General features: G+C 40.5%; 1 protein-coding gene and 1 pseudogene across 3 annotated transcripts in view; both read left to right on the top strand.

Annotated features, from left to right (window-relative positions):
* Positions 1–8800, top strand: part of NDUFS1 (NADH:ubiquinone oxidoreductase core subunit S1) — a 35730-nt gene extending 26930 nt beyond the window's left edge. For 2 of the 3 annotated variants that reach the window (XM_009444076.5, XM_009444075.5), the window contains 5 exons: positions 2334–2488; positions 4626–4801; positions 5758–5892; positions 5991–6063; positions 8335–8800. In XM_009444076.5, the coding sequence (XP_009442351.2) occupies positions 2334–2488; positions 4626–4801; positions 5758–5892; positions 5991–6063; positions 8335–8426 (631 nt within the window). In that variant the 3' untranslated portion in view covers positions 8427–8800. 3 annotated transcript variants of the gene reach the window in all.
* Positions 8801–15978: 7178 nt separating this feature from the next.
* On the top strand, positions 15979–16665 carry LOC134807999 (glycine cleavage system H protein, mitochondrial-like; annotated as a pseudogene).
* Positions 16666–18370: the final 1705 nt, after the last annotated feature.

Below are 18370 nucleotides of genomic sequence, written 5' to 3'. Positions count from 1 at the left end.
GTTTTGAGACAGGGTCTCAGTGCAGTGGCGTGATCATAGTCCACTGCAGCCCTGACTTCCTGAGCTCCAGCGATCCTCCCACGCCTGCCTCCCAAGTATTAAATGGCTGAAGCTACAGGCGCATGCCACATGCCCAGCTAATTTTTTGTTTTTGTAGAGATAAAGTCTCACTATATTGCCCAGGTTGATCTCAAACTCCTGGGCTCAGGCGATACTTCTGCCTCAGCCTCCCAAACTGCTGGGATTATAAGCGTGAGCCACTGCACCTAGCCTTTATTTCAAACCATATCAATAATGCAGGTTTAATTTAGGTAAGTTGAAAAGAGACAGATATGTGCAGAAATGGAACTGATCCTTATTCTACAATGTGTAGGTAATTATTACTATTTTCATGCATTTTCTTCTAGTTTTTTTTTTACCCTGCGTAATATTTTATTTTATTTTTTCGAGACCAGAGTCTCACTCTGTTGCCCAGTCTGAAGTACAGTGGCACGATCTTGGCTCACTGCAGCCTCCCCCTCCCAGGTTCAAGCGATGCTCCTGCCTCAGCCTCCCAAGTAAGCTGGGACTATTGGCATGTGCCAGCACACCTGGCTAATTTTTTTATTTTATTATTATTATTATTATTATTATTTTTGAGATGAAGTATTGCTCTGTCACCCAGGCTGGAGTACAATGGCACGATCTCGACTCACTGCAACCTCCATCCCTGAAGTTCAAGCAATTCTCCTGCCTCAGCCTCCTGAGTAGCTGGGACTACAGGCGCGTGCCACTATGCCAGGCTAATTTTTTGTATTTTTAGTAGAGACTGGGTTTCACTGTGTTAGCCAGGATGGTCTCGATCTCCTGACCTCAGGCGATCTGCCCACCTCAGCCTCCCAAAGTGCTGGGATTACAGGTGTGAGCCACCACGCCCAGCCTAATTTTTTTGTTTTTAGTAGAGATGGGATTTCACCATGTTCGCCAGGCTGGTCTCAAACTCCTGACCTCAGGTGATCTGCCACCCTCGGCCTCCCAAAGTGCTGGGATTACAGATATGAGCCACTTCACCTCACAGCTGTGTAATATTTTTTAGTTACATAGGTGAAATTACACTGTGAATACAATTTTGTGTCCTGGTTTCAATAGGTTTTCATTGCCAAATGAGAATTTCCTACTATGGTCAGAAATTTTTTTCTAGAAATTGTTTGTAAATAAAAACGTTAATGGCTAATTGATATCATGAATATACTATAAATTTTTTTAGACATTTTCTTCATTTTAACATGTATGTTGATGGTAGTTTTTAACTTCTTAAATAATACAGTGATTCACAGATACCTTTGCACTTGAAATTATCTTCTTAGGATATATTTCTAAAAGTAGAACTATTGGGGCACACAGGATAACCATTTCTGAGCCTTTCGAAGCATGCTTCCAACTTGTTTTAGGTCCTCAGAATGGCTACTATTTCTAGATAGTTAACAAATACCAAGCTAAACCAAAACAACAACCCTGCTATTCAAAGTATATTTATTCCAGACCTCTTCTTTAAAAGATTATTTTGTGCTTATAAGAGTAATATGTATTCGTAGAAAAAATTTCTATAAGGTTTTGGTTTTCTTATTATGGTTTTTGCTGAATTACAGTTTAATGAGTGGTTTTCAATTTCTCCCTTTTCATTTTTGAAATAATCTGATTTTTCTTCTTTGAATATGTATGGCTTATCATGTTTTATGTCTTACTTTATTGAATAAGAATCAGACTTAAAGCAATTACAGTTGGCATAAAATTTCTAGAATTATTTCATTCAATACTATGTCATGGAGAGACAGAGCGTCCTAAGAATCTGACATTTCTTTGGTTGCCATTCTCAAAACAGTAAAAGACTGCTGTTTCTGGTTTTAGCATCTATTTTAAATGGGTAAGAATGGGATTTTTTGGCCAGGTGTGGTGGCTCACACCTGTAATCCCAGCACTTTGGGAGGCCAAGGCAGGTGGATCACCTGAGGTCAAGAGTTCAAGACCAGCCTGGCCAACATGGTGAAACCCCATCTCTACTGAAAATACAAAAATTAGACGGGTATGGTGGCATGTGCCTGTAGTCCCAGCTACTTGGGAGGCTGAAGAAGGAGAATCGCTTGAATCCAGGAGGCAGAGGTTACAGTGAGCCGAGATCACGCCACTGCACTCCAGCCTGGGCGACAAAGTGAGACTCTATCACAAAGAAAAAAATAAAATAAAATAAAATGGGTTTTTTGACATTGTTGAAAGGAAATTATTCCAAAAATCACATTTAATTTTTTACATTGAAAATACTGCAGTTATGGTAAAATTCCATAATTGCTTTGCAGGATTGCAAGTCAAGTAGCTGCTTTGGACCTTGGCTATAAGCCTGGGGTGGAAGCAATTCGGAAGAACCCTCCCAAGGTGCTGTTTCTCCTGGGAGCAGATGGAGGTTGTATCACACGACAGGATTTGCCAAAGGATTGTTTCATTATTTATCAAGGTAAGTATCACCTGTGACACCAGAAACAAAAGAGAGTAGTACATTATGTATGTTAGAAACCATTTAGTAATATATTTAGTGAACTGAATGTTTTCCATTTGAGAATTTTGCCTCCCCCACTCCTCCTCCTTTTTTTTTTAAACAAGCCACAAGTGTTATTAGTTACATAATTGATACTGCTTTTAAGAATTATTACCAGCCGGGTGCGGTGGCTCACACCTGTAATCCCAGCACTTTGGGAGGCCAGTGCGGGTGGATCACCTGAGGTCAGGAGTTCAAGACCAGCCTGACCAACATGGTAAAACCCTGTCTCTACTAAAAACATAAAAATTAGCCGAGCATGGTGGCGGGTGCCTGTAATCCCAGCTACTCGGGAGGCTAAGACAGGAGAATCACTTGAACCCGGGAGGCAGAGGTTGCAGTGAGCCAAGATCATGCCATTGTACTCCAGCCTAGGCAATAAGAGTGAAATTCCCTCTCAAAAAAAAAAAAAAAAAAAAGTTAAACCAAAATATATGAACTAAATCCTGTTCCTTGGGTGCCATGGCTCATGCTGTAATCCCACCACTTTGAGAGGCTGAGGCAGGAGGATTTGTTGAGCCTAGGAGTTCTAGACCAGTCTGGGCAACATAGGGAGACCCTGTTTCTACAAAAAATTTAAAAATTAGCTAGGCGTGTTGCTGCATGTCTGTGATCCCAGCTACTTAGGAGGCTGAGGTGGGAGGATCACTTGAGTTCAGGAGGTTGAGGCTGCAATGAGGCATGATCACGCCACTGCACTCCAGCCTGGGTGACAGAGCAATAAAAAATGTTATTTTTGATAAAATTAAAAACAAAATAAACTAAAATCCTGTTTTTAGTCCTTTAAGAAATAATCATTGATGACAGTTTTGATATGCGTACTTCATAACATCTTCATACGCATATACAAATGTGCACAAATTACATTAAACTATATATTATTCTACGACTTTCTTACACTTGATTCAGATGTTTCTAAAGGTCTTCTTTTCTGAATAACTTTTTTCTTCTGCCAGTTGTTATTAATGGGTGGCAGTGTTTCCAAATTTTTCTGTAATTTTTCGTTTATGCCTTTTTCAGTATTACTGTCATATTCCTGTCTTTGCATCCTCCCCCATTTCAGTCTACTTTACCAAATTTCACAAACTGGTACATCTGAGCAGTTCTACTTTGCAAGCATTTCTACTTTGTAAGCATCAGTATACTTACTTGCCTATTTTATATGTGTGTATTATATTATACATATTTGTATTTGCATAAAATAGTCTGAGAAGATACTTTTTTTTCTTTAAAAAAAATTTTTTTTTTGAGATAGAGTCTCACTCTGTCACCCAGGCTGGAGTGCAGTGGTGTGATCTCGGCTCACTGCAGCCCCTGCCTCACGGGTTCAAACGATTCTCATGCCTCAGCCCTCTTGAGTAGCTGGGATTACAGGCACACACCACCACATTGGGCTAATTTTTTTGTATTTTTAGTAGAGATGCAGTTTTGCCATGTTGGCCAGGCTGGACACAAACTCCTGGCCTCAAGTCATCTGTCCGCCTTGGCCTCCCAAAGTGCTGGGATCACAGGCATGAGCCACCGCACCTGGTCCCCAAATGCTTTAACAATAATTTTCTTTGGGGCCGGGCGCGATGGCTCATGCCTGTAATCCCAGCACTTTGGGAGGCCGAGGCGGGCGGATCACAAGGTCAGGAGATCAAGACCATCCTGGCTAAACACGGTGAAACCCTGTCTCTACTAAAAATACAAAAAATTAGCTGAGTGTGGTAGCGGGCACCTGTAGTCCCAGCTACTTGGGAGGCTGAGACAGGAGAATGGCATGAACCCAGGAGGCAGAGCTTGCTGTGAGCCAAGATTGCACCACTGCACTCCAGCCTGGGCGACAGAGCGAGACTCCATCTCAAAAAAATAATAATAATTTTCTTTGGGAAGGGAGTTGAATTAGGGGTGAGGTGGGCTTTAATTTTTGTTACTTCACTACTGTTTCATTTTAGTTTTAAAAACTTTTGTGACTTTACAAAATGGGATTTAAAATGATATATACTATCTTCATGTACAGTAGAAAATCAGTTTTTAATAAAATTTTGGTTTACCATTTCCCATCTTTGTGCAGGACATCATGGTGATGTTGGGGCTCCCATAGCTGATGTTATTCTCCCAGGAGCTGCTTACACAGAGAAGTCTGCTACATATGTCAACACTGAGGGTAGAGCGCAGCAGACTAAGGTAGCAGTGACACCTCCTGGCTTGGCAAGAGAAGACTGGAAAATTATAAGAGCACTCTCTGAGGTATAATTTCTGAGTCATTTCTTAGTGATGCTACTAAAGGCATATTTGATATTTTAGCCTGTTAGAATGATTTTCAAAGTCAAGGAAGATGCCAATCTGAAATGCAGAGATGATTTGAATAATTTCTATAGAAAACATGTATTCAGAAACAGGAATTCAAGGTTATAGTGAGCTCTCATTGCACCGCTGCACTCCAGCCTGAGGGACAGAGCAAGACCCTGTCTCTTAAAAAATAAAGGAACTTGAAATTCGTGCTTTTATTTCATTTTATTTATTTTTGAGACAGAGTTTTTCTCTGTTGCCCAGGCTGGAGTGCAGTGGCGTGATCTCAGCTTACTGCAACCTCCACCTCCCGGGCGCAAGCTTCCTGAGTAACTGGGATTACACGCATGTACCACCAAGCCTGGCTAATTTTTATATTTTTAGTAGAGATGGGGTTTCGCCATGTTGGCCAGGCTGGTCTTGAACTCCTGGGCCTCAAGCAGTCCTCCCACCTCGGTCTCCCGAAGTGCTGGGATTACAGGTGTGAGCCACTGCACCTGGCCTGAAATTGGTGCTTTTATTGGTGAAAATTGTTGACTTGTCTTTTGCCTGAAAATACGTCTGTTAGCTCCTTATTGATGTAAAAGTAAGCATCCTGACTTTTAAAATAATAATACATTGTAAACTTTGTGTATTTTAATAACAGGTTAGCAAAAACATTTGGATTTAGCATAGTATTGTCTCTTTAATCATTTCATAGAGTCACTAATGTACTGACAGCTGTGAATGAATTAGAATTTTTGATATTTGTGTTCCCTGCTTAACTGCTTCCTTCATAAATGTATGTCTACTAATGGACACCAATAGGTTTTTCAGTAGTGCTGCATTATTTCACCATAGTTACAATTATCTATTATTTGATATTTTTAAGTATTAAAGCTTTTTGTTGTTTCTGGGGACCTGACATGTTGTAGATTGCTGGAATGACTCTTCCATATGATACTCTGGATCAAGTAAGGAACAGATTGGAAGAAGTCTCTCCTAATCTTGTTCGATATGATGATATTGAAGGGGCTAATTACTTCCAGCAAGCAAATGAGCTCTCAAAGGTAACAGCTCGCCTATGAGCAGTTTTCATAATGTCGTATCTACTGATGTAACAGTACTAGTTTTCCATATTATTGTTGATCTCTTCTTTTTTGTGCAGCTAGTGAACCAGCAGCTTCTTGCTGACCCACTTGTTCCACCTCAGCTAACTATAAAAGACTTCTACATGACAGGTATGTAATTGTCAACATGACTCTGCCAAATACGAAAGGTAAGAAGTAATCAGATCACCTCATTTGGTGTTATAATTCCAATTTGTGATTGATAGTGTTTGCAATTCTTAATCTTTGAAGGTTTTCAAACATTGGAACTAACGTAAGCATATTTTCTGATTCTACTCTAGTTTTTTTGTTTCTGAAATGTAAGCAAAGTTTGAAAATCCAAGCAATTAATAGATTTTAAATATAAAATTTTGCTGTTGTAAGGAAAGTCACTGTGTAGCAATTTAGGGCGAATTTTCCAAAGTGGCAAATAACTGCAGGTTTTTCTGAGAATTATAGGTGGAAGAATCAAAACATGTAAATGTGAAACATGTTAAACAGTGCTTCTGATGTAAATTGTTAGGAATGTTTTTAAGGAACGCAGACAAACTGAAACTTGTTTATTGCAGATTCTTAGAACAGTTGATACAACATCTAGGTTATGAGGTAGTTAATAGTTGATAGATTATTTTGACTAATTTTCTATCTAAAAGCACATAGAACTCTTAATTTTTTTATATAGTTTGTATCTAAGATTTTTTAAATAGGTATTTTAGTTAGATAATAAAGATTACCTTCATTGTAAAATAATACCTGTGCTCAAAAGCACAACAAAAAATCACTTCTATGGTATTTATCTGCGAACTTATGAACACAAAGAAGTAAACAACAGACACTAGTCTACTTGAGGGTGGAGAGTGGGAGGAGGGAGAGGTGCAGAAAAGATAAGTCTTGGGTACTGGGCTTAATTCCTCGGTGATGAAGTATTCTGTACAACAAATCCCCGTGACATGAGTTTACTGGTATAAAAAGCCTTCACATGTACCCCTGAACCTAAAAGTTTTTTTTTTTTTTTAAAAGAAAAATCACTACGCTCCCACTATCAAGAAATAACTATAATTATTTTTAACATTTTAGTCACTCTTCCTCCAGGGACATACATATGCGTTACACACATATATATTATATTAACTATTGTTATTTATATGTAATTATTACTGTTTACATGTACGTGTGTGTGTGTGTGTGTGTGTGTGTGTGTGTAATTTTTGAGATGAGATTTTACTCTGTCACCCAGGCTGGAGTGCAGTGGCACAATCTTGGCTTGCTGCAACCTCTGCCTCCTGAGCTGAAGTGATCCTCCCACCTCAGCCTCCTCAGTAGCTAGGACTATAGGCGCATACCACCACATCCAGCTAATTTTTGTATTTTTTGTAGAGATGGGGTTTCGCCATGTTACCCAGGCAGATCTCAAACTCCTGGACTCAAGCAGTCCACCCACCTCAGCCTCCCAAAGTGCTGGGACTACAGATGTGAGCCACCACCCCTGGCCAATATATTTTTTAGTGAAACAGAAAGTGAGATTAGGCCGGGTGCAGTGGCTCATGCCTGTAATTCCAGCATTTTGGGAGGCTGAGGGAGGCAGATGGCTTGAATCCAGGAGTTTCAGACCAGCCTGGGCAACATAGTCAGATCTGGTCTCTTTAAAAAAAAAAAAAAGTGAGATTATTCACTTGGGGGTGGGGGTTGATAGCTTTATTGAAATATAATTCATATACCCTAAAATTTACTCATGAAGTGGACAATTCATTGTATTTTAGTACATATGCTGTTTTGTAACCTTTTTCAATAATAGTATTGTACACATTTTTCCTATATTTATTTATTTATTTATTTATTTGAGACTAGAGTCTTGCTCTGTCGCCCAGGCTAGATTGCAGTGGTGTGATCTCGGCTCACTGCAAGCTCCACCTCCTGGGTTCACACGATTCTCCTGCCTCAGACTCCCGAGTAGCTGGGACTACAGGGATGTGCCACAACACCTGGCTAATTTTTTATATTTTTAGTAGAGATGGGGTTTCACTGTGTTAGCCAGGATGGTCTCAATCTCCTGACCTCGTGATCCACCTGCCTCGGCCTCCCAAAGTGCTGGGATTACAGGTGTGAGCCACCGCGCCTGGCCTTTCCTATGTTTTTAATACTTTTCTATAATTTTTTAATGGCTGCATACTGGTGCACTGTCTAGCTGCTCTATAGTTATTTGATTGTTTCCAGGGATAGTTATTGAAAGCATTTGGCCAGTAAGGGGTTTATCGTTGGAATCTGTTGGTTACATATAATTATATATACTTGCATAGGGCCTTATAATCTTTTTTCCTCCTGAATATGTGCACCATTAAAGTTTTAGTATGTGCTTTTAAAAAAGTTGTATTATCAAAATGACATTTTCTTAATATCTTTCAGATTCAATTAGCAGAGCCTCACAGACAATGGCCAAATGTGTCAAAGCTGTCACAGAGGGTGCCCAGGCAGTAGAGGAACCATCCATATGCTGAAGCTTCTACTAGGATCCCAGTTTTGCCGCAGATAATTAATGGACAACTGTAGTGCAGTGATCCTTTACAGGTTTATTTCTTTGTAAAAAAAAATAATAATAATTTGAATCATGTAATATTTAAGGTTATACTATGCCTATTTGAAAATGATATTAGTTATCAACTTTGCAGTTTGAAAAACATGTATTGTGTGTAAAGGTTAAATAACAAAACTATGCAGATGCTCTTAAAAGCATTGATAACCTTTGTGACGAATATAAAGAAATCCTTAAATTATGAGTTGTTGGCTTATCTTCATAAAAAATTTGTCTGTAAAATGGATGAAATGAAAAGAGTTTCAATTAAAACCTACTTTTTTCTAGTGCTAAAGAAAAGATTTAAGCACTTTGTCAAGCTGGGTAAATAGGAAAAATACATAATCATGCTCAGATATGTATCTAGGATAATTATAATTAATAATAATCATAGTAACAATGGCTAATGATAATTTAGCTTTATTATATGTGCTAAGCACTCTGGTTTTACATGCATTATCTTCTTTTGTTCTTGCTACAACCCTGTGAGATAGTAGTATTATCTCATTTTACTGATGAAGACTGAAGCCTAGGTATATTAAATAGCTTGCCCAAGGCCACGCAGCAAAAGTCACCAACTCAAACCTACTTCTTATTTACTCCAAAGCCTGTTCTTAACTGCAACATAGTATTTTGTCTCATTAATATTGATTCTATAGGTTGTTACTTCTAAAAATTAGTATTGAGTTTAATGGTGAACACATTTTTCTATTTTCTCTTGAATCTGCTTCTATAATGTCATGGTGATTTATGTGGCTTTTTTTTTTATAAGTTATACATGTATGCATGTATACTTATGAGACCTCCCTTGGAATGAGGGAGGTCTCAAGAAATATAATTTAGATTCTCATTGATGTTCTGTATTCATTATCCTAACACCATCTGTAGTGTTAAATCAACTAAATTATTTCAGCAATAGGAGACAAAACAACCAGCTTTCATAATTTTTAATTGTCAAAACCAAAAGGAATCAGAATAAGGATCACTGAGAATTTAAAAAAATAAAAAAGGAAGTAAAAATTTTACAATTAGGAGATAATTAAAAATAGATATATTTTTTTTTTAATCTAAGGTTGGGTGTGGTGGCTTACACCTGTAATCCCAACACTTGGGCCAAGGTGGGTGGATCGCTTGAGCCCAGGCGTTGGAGACCAGTCTGGGCAACGTGGTGAAACCCCATCTCTACAAAAAATACAAAAATTAGCTGGGTATGGTGGTGTACACCTATAGTCCCAGCTACTCGGAAGGCTGAGGTGGGAGGATCACCTGACCCAGGAGGTTGAGGCTGCAGTGAGCCGTGATTACGCCACTGCATTCCAGCCTGGGCAACAGAGCAAGACTTTGTTTCAAACAAACAAACAAAACTATGTTCACAATTTGTTTGTTTTGTAATCTTTATTCTTTTCTGCTTTCACTAAAGACTCAGCCCAAGTATAGGATGCCCTTTTCCCTTTGTTTTTTTTTTTTTTTTTGAGATGGAGTCTTACTCTGTCACCCAAGGCTGGAATGCAGTGGCATGATCTTGGCTCACTGCAATCACCACCTCCCTGATTCAAGCGATTCTCCTGCCTCAGCCTCCCCGGTAGCTGGGATTACAAGCGCACGCCACCACACCCGGCTAATTTTTGTATTTTTAGTAGAGACAGAGTTTCACCAATTTGGCCAGGCTGGTCTTGAACTCCTGACCTCAGGTGATCTACCTGCCTTGGCCTCCCAAAGTGCTGGCATTACAGGCGTGAGCCACCACGCCCAGTCTAGGATGTCGTTTTTCTGATACAACAAAGGATAAGGTTTTAGAATAATAGTATGTCACAATATCTTTAAAAACAGCAGGTGCAGTGGCTCACACCTGTAAGCCCAGCATTTTGGGGGTTCAAGGCAGGAGGATCAGTTGAGGCCAGGAGTTCAAGACCAGCCTGGACTGCATAGCAAGATCCTATTTCTATAAAAAAATGTAAAACTTAAAATTGCACAAAATTTGTCACCTGTACCAGCTTTTGGAACTGTTTATCTTATCCTCCTCAGTGATACATCATGAAGTTGTGTGCTTTGCCTAAAATGCCCAGTTACCTGAAATTGTATAAATTCTTGCCAAAAGTGTTTGAACTTAATACAAACTTCCCATCTCTTACCTCTTAGCACTGTGCTCATCTTGAGGGGACATAGTCCCAATTTTGTATTTTATATAATACTGTTAGTGAATATGTGTAGACTTCATATGGTTGTGGGTAAGAGAATACTGCATTCAGATAGAAAAGATGCTATATAGCTAAGTTGATCCAGGATCCTTGGGCTACCTGCTAGGCAGCTTGTGGTGAACAATCATAATCTCTAAAAAATACCTTGTCTGGACCGGGCGCAGTGGCTCACACCTGTAATCCCAGCACTTTGGCAGGCTGAGGCGGGCGGATCATTGAGGTCAGGAGTTTGAGACCAGCCTGGCCAACGTGGTGAAACCCTGTCTCTACTAAAAATACAAAAATTGGCCGTGCATAGTGGCACATGGCTGTAATCCCAGCTACTGGGGAGGCTGAAGCAGGAAAATCGCTTGAACTGAGAGTCAAGGCGGAGGTCACGGTAAGCCGAGATCACACCATTGCACTGCAGCCTGGGTGAAGAAACAAGCCTCCATCTCAAAAAATAAATAAATAAATAAATAATACCTCATCTGGGATAAGTAGTGCTCAGTCTGTCTCATGGGCACATATTAGTGTCGTAATGCCAAATACTAAGGTTATTGTAAGCATAAACATTGAAGATAATTGCTAGAGAAAAATAGACTGAAAAAGATGTAAGAAAAATACATGTAGATGAGAGTAACCTGTCTGGTGGAATCATGACATTCTAAGCAGTGAAGGAATCACCAATGAGAAAATCTACAAAGGCTCAAGATCAAGTCTCTTTAGGTGAATAAGGCAATCTAGAAAGACCTTGGAATAATAATACCATTTCCTGAGGACCTTCTAAATAAGTGCCATTAAAGCTTTAAATACATTAAGACTATTCTTCACAAAAATCTCTGCTAATAGTAGGTATTAATTGAGACTCAAGAAATATCAAATAACTTATTTATGGCTACACAGCTAGATACTAATGGCAAGAGTGTTTAATTAGAAGTACTTTTACTATCCCAGGTTGCCTCAAATGAAAGCATTTTGGACAGCAATATAAGGTGAATAGCTGAGCATGATGGCACAAGCTATATAGCCCCAGCTACTTGGGAGGCTGAGGCACAAGGATTGCTTGAGCAAATGAGTCGAGTCCAGCATGGACAACTGTATTCCTGCAGCCTGCTTGTATTCCTCTCCTCAAAGTGCTTTTTCCTTCTCTGCCACATGACTAGTCTGTGAATTTTCCAAACTTCTACGCTCTGCTTCCCTTTTAAATATGTTCCAACTTTAAGTTATTTCTTTGCTTCCATATCTGATTGTAGGCTGCTAGCATCAGCCAGGCCACATCTTGAATGCTTTGCTGCTTAGAAATTTCTTCTGCCAGATACCCTGATACCCTAAGTCATCACTCTTAAGTTCAAACTTCGACAGATTCCTAGGGCCTGGACACAATGCACCCAAGCTATTTGCTAAAGCATGACATAGATGTACCTTTATTCCTGTTCCCAATAACTTCCTCATTTCCATCTGAGACCTCATCACTCTGGACTTCACCATATGTCTATCAGCATTTTGGTCACAACCACTTAACAAGTCTCTAAGTTCCAAACTTTCCCTCATCTTTGTCTTCTGAGCCCTCCAGATTCTTCCAACCTCTGCCTGTTACCCAGTTCCAAAGCTGCTTCTACATTTTCCAATATGTATAGCAGTGCCCCACTGTCAGTACTAATCTGTTTTAATCTGTTTGCATTACTATAAAGGAATATCTGAGACTGGGTAATTCTTGCAAAAGAGAGATTTAATTGGCTTACAGTTCTGCAGGCTGTACACAAAGCATGGCACCAGCAGCTGCTTCTGATGAGGGCCTCAGGAAGTTTACAATCATGGTAGAAGGCAAAATGGGAGCGAGCATATCACATGGTGAGAGAGGGAGCAAGAGAGAGGAGGAGGTCCCAGACTCTAAACAACCAAATTTCACATGAACTAAGATCTCACTCATCACCAAGGTGATGGTGCCAAGCCATTCATGAAGGATTTGCCCCATGATTCTATACCTCCCACGAGGCCCTACCTCCAGCATTGGGGATTACATTTCAACATGAGATTTGGAAGTGACAGCCATCCAAACCATATCAGCAACATAACAAGACCCCCAACTCTTAAAAAAAAAAGTTGAATATATATCCAAAAATATCTTAAATTCCATATGGAAAGCCTCCCCCCTCAAATTTGTAGTAAATTGTATTATAATGAATACATTAATTAAAAATATACTTGGCCTGGCACAGTGGCTCAAGCCTGTAATCCCAGCACTTTGGGAGGCCGAGGCAGGCGGATCACCTGAGGTCGGGAGTTTGAGACCAGCCTGTCTGACATGGTGAAACTCTGTCTCTACTAAAAATACAAAATTAGCCAGGCATGGTGGCATATGCCTGTAATCCCAGCTACTCACTCAGGAGGCTGAGGCAGGGGAATCACTTAAACCCAGGAGACGGAGGTTGCAGTGAGTCAAGATTGCACCATTGCACTCCAGCCTGGGTGACAGAGTGAGACTCTGTCTGAAAAAAAGTAAAAATTAAAAAATATATTTGACAATACCCAGTACCAATTTATTGTTTGTTGTTGACATTAACATTTTCTTTAAGAGTATTTCTTCATCTGTAAAATGAGGATAAAAATTGTAAAATTGTACCTACTTCCAGCCTCATAGAATTGTTTTGATGATTACGTCAGAAAGCTTGTAAAAACCTTAGGCCTATTTCCTGACATATACTAAATGCCCCATGTGCTAACTGAGGATGATCATTGTAGGAAAATTTCATAGACTGTGAGGGAAAGCCATGCCTAAAATAATCTGCAGCTTATTAAGAAGTGCATTCCTTTTTGTTTCTTTGTTTTATCTGAGATTGAGTCTCACTGTATCGCCAGGCTGGAGTGTAGTGGCGCGATCTCAGCTCACTGCAACCTCCACCTCCTGGGTTCAAGCGATCCTCCTGCCTCAGCCTCCCGAGTAGCTGGGACTACAGGAGCACACCACCACGCCCAGCTAATTTTTGTGTTTTTAGTAGAGGTGGGGTTTCACCATGTTGGGCAGGATGGTCTCAAACTCCTGACCTCAGGTGATCCACCCGCCTCAACCTCCCAGAGTGCTGGGATTACAGGCGTGAGCTATCCGTGCCCAGTCAATTTTTGTATTTTTAGTAGAGGTGAGGTTTCACCATATTGGTCAGGCTGGTCTTGAACCCCTGACCTCAGGTGATTCACCTGCCTCAGCCTCCCAAAGTGCTGGGATTACAGATGTGAGCCAGCGCACCCAGCCTGGCCATCTTTTATAAAAAGATGAAGGTGTCAGAATTCCCTAATAAGATTCTGGCTCTGTTACCCAGACTGGAGTGCAATGCATGGCATGATCTCAGCACACTGCAACCTCCATCTCCTGGGCTCAAGCCACCCTCCCACTTCAGCCTCCCAAGTGGCTGGGACTACAGGCACACGCCACCACACCTGGCTAATTTTTGTATTTTTTGTAGAGACAAGGTTTCGCCACGTTACCCAGGCTGGTCTTGAACTCCTGAGTTCAAGTGATCCGCCTGCCTCAGCCTCCCAAAGTGCTGGGATTACAGGCATGAGCCACTGTACCCGGCCCCTAATAAGTTTTAAATAACCAATATTTTAAAATATTTTAATAGTTACATAGCACTTTAATTAGTTTGCTGATTTAATTTATCCCAAGGGACAAGGATGTTAATGAGAAAACTGACTAGATTTCAGATCGTAGATTTTAAGAGAACAAGGATCTCAAAACCAAATACCCTCTGCTTAAAGTGTTTTTTGTGTTTTTCACTACTGAAAATGTTTAGAGATTGACTTACCTATTGCTGATACTCAAAACATCTGATATCTTAATATTTTTAAATAACTCACTAGAAGCATATGTTGAAAATGGCAATGTATAGTCTGAGACTGGTGATTAGACTGGACTAAAAGCATATGTTGGAAATGGCAAATATATGGTCTGAGACTGGTGATTAATTTACAGTATTGGCACCTAAAGAGATACTGAGATGAATAACTTATTAATTTCCTTCTTAAAATCATAATTTTGGATCTGTAAAGGACTATACAAAAAAAAATTTTAGTATTATACCTGCATTTTATAATTGTGGAAATGGAGGCCAGAAAGAATAAGAGGCAAGTTAGGGGCAGATCTTGGGTTTGGATCAGCTCTTCTGACGCCTGGTTCTGTGACATTACAAAGCCTGAAATTCAGCTCCAACATCTATTAAACATTTGCAGAGTATCAGCTGGGTGCGGTGGCTCTCATAAGGCCAGGAGTTCAAGACCAGCCTGGCCAAGATAGTGAAACCCCGTCTCTACTAAAAATACAAAAATTAGCCGGGCATGGTGGCAAGACACTGTAATCCCAGCTACTCTGGAGGCTGAGTCAGAGAATTGCTTAAACCTGGGAGGCGGAGGTTGCAGTGATCCCAGATCGCGCCACTGCGCTCTAGCATGGGCGACAAAGCGAGACCCCATCTCAAAAAGAAAAAAAAAATTTTTTTGCAGAGTATCTACTGTGTGTCAAGTACATTACCCACGACTACAAAGAGAAATACAATTTAGCTAATGTCCTCAAGAAGCTAACAGTATACTAAAAGAGATATGTAGGCATCAATTATAGTAATGACATAACATATTCTAATAGAGGTAAGTACATAACACAGTGGGCATGTCTAGTTGTCTTTGTTTCTGCTGTTAAAACAATATCACAGACTGGGTGATGGGTTGATTGATTGACTGATTGAGGCAACTCTGTCACCCAGGCTGGGGTTCAGTGGCATGATCACAGCTCACTGCAGCCTCAACCTCCCTGGATCAAGCAATCCTCCTGCCTCAGCCTCCTGAACAGCTGGAACTACGGGTGTGAGCCACCATGCCCCACTAATTTTTAATTTTTTTTTTTTTTTTTCTGAGACGGAGTCTCAGTCTGTCGCCCAGGCTGAAGTGCAGTGGCACAATCTCAGCTCACTGCAACCTCCACCTCCCGGGTTCAGTTTTCCTGCCTCAATCTACTAGGATCTAGCTAGGATTACAGGTGTGCACCACCATGCCCAGCTAATTTTTGTGTTTTTAGTAGAGACGGGGTTTCACCATGTTGGTCAGGCTGGTCTCAAACTCCTGACCTCATGATCTGCCCACCTCGGCCTCCCAAAGTGCTGGGATTACAGGCGTAAGCCACCGCGCCCAGCTAATTTTTAAAAATTTTTTATAGAGACAGGTCTCACTACATTGCCCAGGCTCGTCTTGAACCCCTGGGTCCAGGCGCTCCTCCCACCTTGACCTCCCAAAGTTCTGGAATTACACATGTGAGCCAACACACCAGGCCCAGACTGGGTAATTTATAAAGAAATTTACTTCTGCCCGCCCCGCCCCGCCTCCCCGCGCGAGTGGCTGAGGCGTAGCGCTGCCATCCCCGCACCCCTGGGAACATGGCGCTGCGAGTGGTGCGGAGCGTGCGGGCGGTGCTCTGCAGCCTGCATGTGGTCCTGGCACCTGCCGCGCCCTGCCTATCGAGGCCCTGGCAGCTTGGGATGGGCGCCGTCTGGTTGCTGCGCATGGGACGCGCTCTGCTCTGGGGAAGCGTTGGGAGATGTTTACTGTAATCTGCCTAAAGTTGGGACAAAATTGAACAAACAAGATGAGTTTGGTGCTTTGGAGAGTGTGAAAGCTGCTAGTGAACTCTATTCTCCTTTATCAGGAGAAGTAACCGAAATTAATGAAGCTCTTGCAGAAAATCCAGGACTTGTAAACAAATCTCGTTATGAAGATGGTTGGCTGATCAAGATGACACTGAGTAACCCTTCATAACTAGATGAACTTATGAGCGAAGAAGCATATGAGAAATACATAAAATCTATTGAGGAGTGAAAATGGAACCACTAAATAAGCTAGTATGAAATAACGCAACCCAGCAGAGTTGTCCTAAATTAGTGGTGGATAGAAGACTTAGAATAGCAACTTTTAGCATTACCCATGGGAAAAAAAAAAACTACTGTTAACACTGCTAATGAAAGAAGATGCCTTTTAACTTTCTAATGATTGTAGATAAACATAATATGTGTCTTTTTCACAATATCCTATGATTTTTAGACTAGGCTCTAGTATTCATGAAATTATCCATGGTAAAAATTAGTTACAAAAATTACATAATTCAAAGATAATGTTGTTATTCTTAAGCCTTATATAATATTGTAACTTGTGTATGTCCATACCTGGATTTGGGATGAAATACTTAATGATCTTTCCATTGGAAATAACTGGGAGTGAAGAAGTTTTTGTTGCTTGTACAGTGTCAGATGAAGAACAACACTATCTTAATTTTGCAATACACTGCATTTGCTGGTGCTGTTTTTATATAGTGAAGCAACAGCTTTACAGCAAAATAACAAAATACTCACTTCTTCGTTAAAAAAAAAAAATTTACTTCTTACAATTCTGGAGGCCAGGAAGTCCATGATGAGGTGCCAGCATCTGGGAAGGGCCTTCTTGCTGTCCTCCCATGGCAGAAGATGGAAGGGCAAGGGAGAGCTAACATGCTCCCACAAACCCTTTTTATAATGGCATCAATCAAATATGAGGCCAGAGTCCTTGTGACCTAATCATCTCCCAGAAGGCTCTGCCTCCCAACCCTGTTGCATTGGGATTAAGTTTCCAACACATGAATTTTGGAGACAACACATTCAAAACATAGCATTCCACACCTTGGGCTCCCCAGATTCATGTCCTCACATGCAAAATAAATTCATTCCATCCCAATAGCCCCTAAAAAGTCTTAACTTGTTCCAGCATCAACTTTAAAGTCAAAGTCCAAAGTCTCATCTAAATCAGATATGAGTGAGACTCAAGGCATGATTCATCATGAGACAAAGGATGTACATTTGCAATGTTTGTCATGTCAGACAAAACAAAAATATGTAAATATCCATCAATAGGGAACTGCTGAAAAATTTTTTTGTATAATCATAAAATGAAACATGCAGATGTTTAAACCAATGAGCTAGATCTCAACGTGCTGATATGGAAAGTGCTTCAGAATGTATTAAGGACATAAATTAGGTGTACAATAATGTGTGTGTGTGTATATATGTGTATGCTTATGTGTGTATGGAAAGTATCTCAGCAGATACAATAAAAACTTAATTGTGATTACCCCTGGATCAATTAACATGTGGTATAGTATAAAGAAATGAATTTTATACCTTGATCAAACATTTGAAAAATTTTACAATACATTGCTTTATAATTTTTAGAAACAACATATTGTGGCCAAGTGCGGTGGCTCACGCCTGTAATCCCAAAGGCCAAGGCGGGCAGATCACCTGAGGTCAAGAGTTTGGGACCAGCCTGACCAACATGGAGAAACCCCATCTCTACTAAAAATACAAAATTAGCCAGATGTGGTGGTGCATGCCTGTAATCCCAGCTACTTAGGAGACTGAGGCAGGAGAAACGCTTGAACCTGGGAGGTGGAGGTTGCGGTGAGCTGCGATCACACCATTGCACTCCAGCCTGGGCAACAAGAGCGGAATTCCATCTCAAAAAAAAAATTGTTTAAATGAAGAATCTGTAGGAAAACAAAATGTTGATAAAAAGTAGTCCAGGCACGGTGGCTCACGCCTGTAATCCCAGCACTTTGGGAGGCCAAGGCAGGCGGGTCACCTGAGGTCAGGAGTTTGAGACCAGCCATAGCCAACATGGT

The sequence above is a fragment of the Pan troglodytes genome, chromosome 13 (genome assembly GCF_028858775.2).
Source record: "Pan troglodytes isolate AG18354 chromosome 13, NHGRI_mPanTro3-v2.0_pri, whole genome shotgun sequence".
Classification (NCBI taxonomy): domain Eukaryota; kingdom Metazoa; phylum Chordata; class Mammalia; order Primates; family Hominidae; genus Pan; species Pan troglodytes.
The sequence above is the reverse complement of the archived record's forward strand: the minus strand, read 5'-3'. Positions and strand labels throughout refer to the sequence as shown.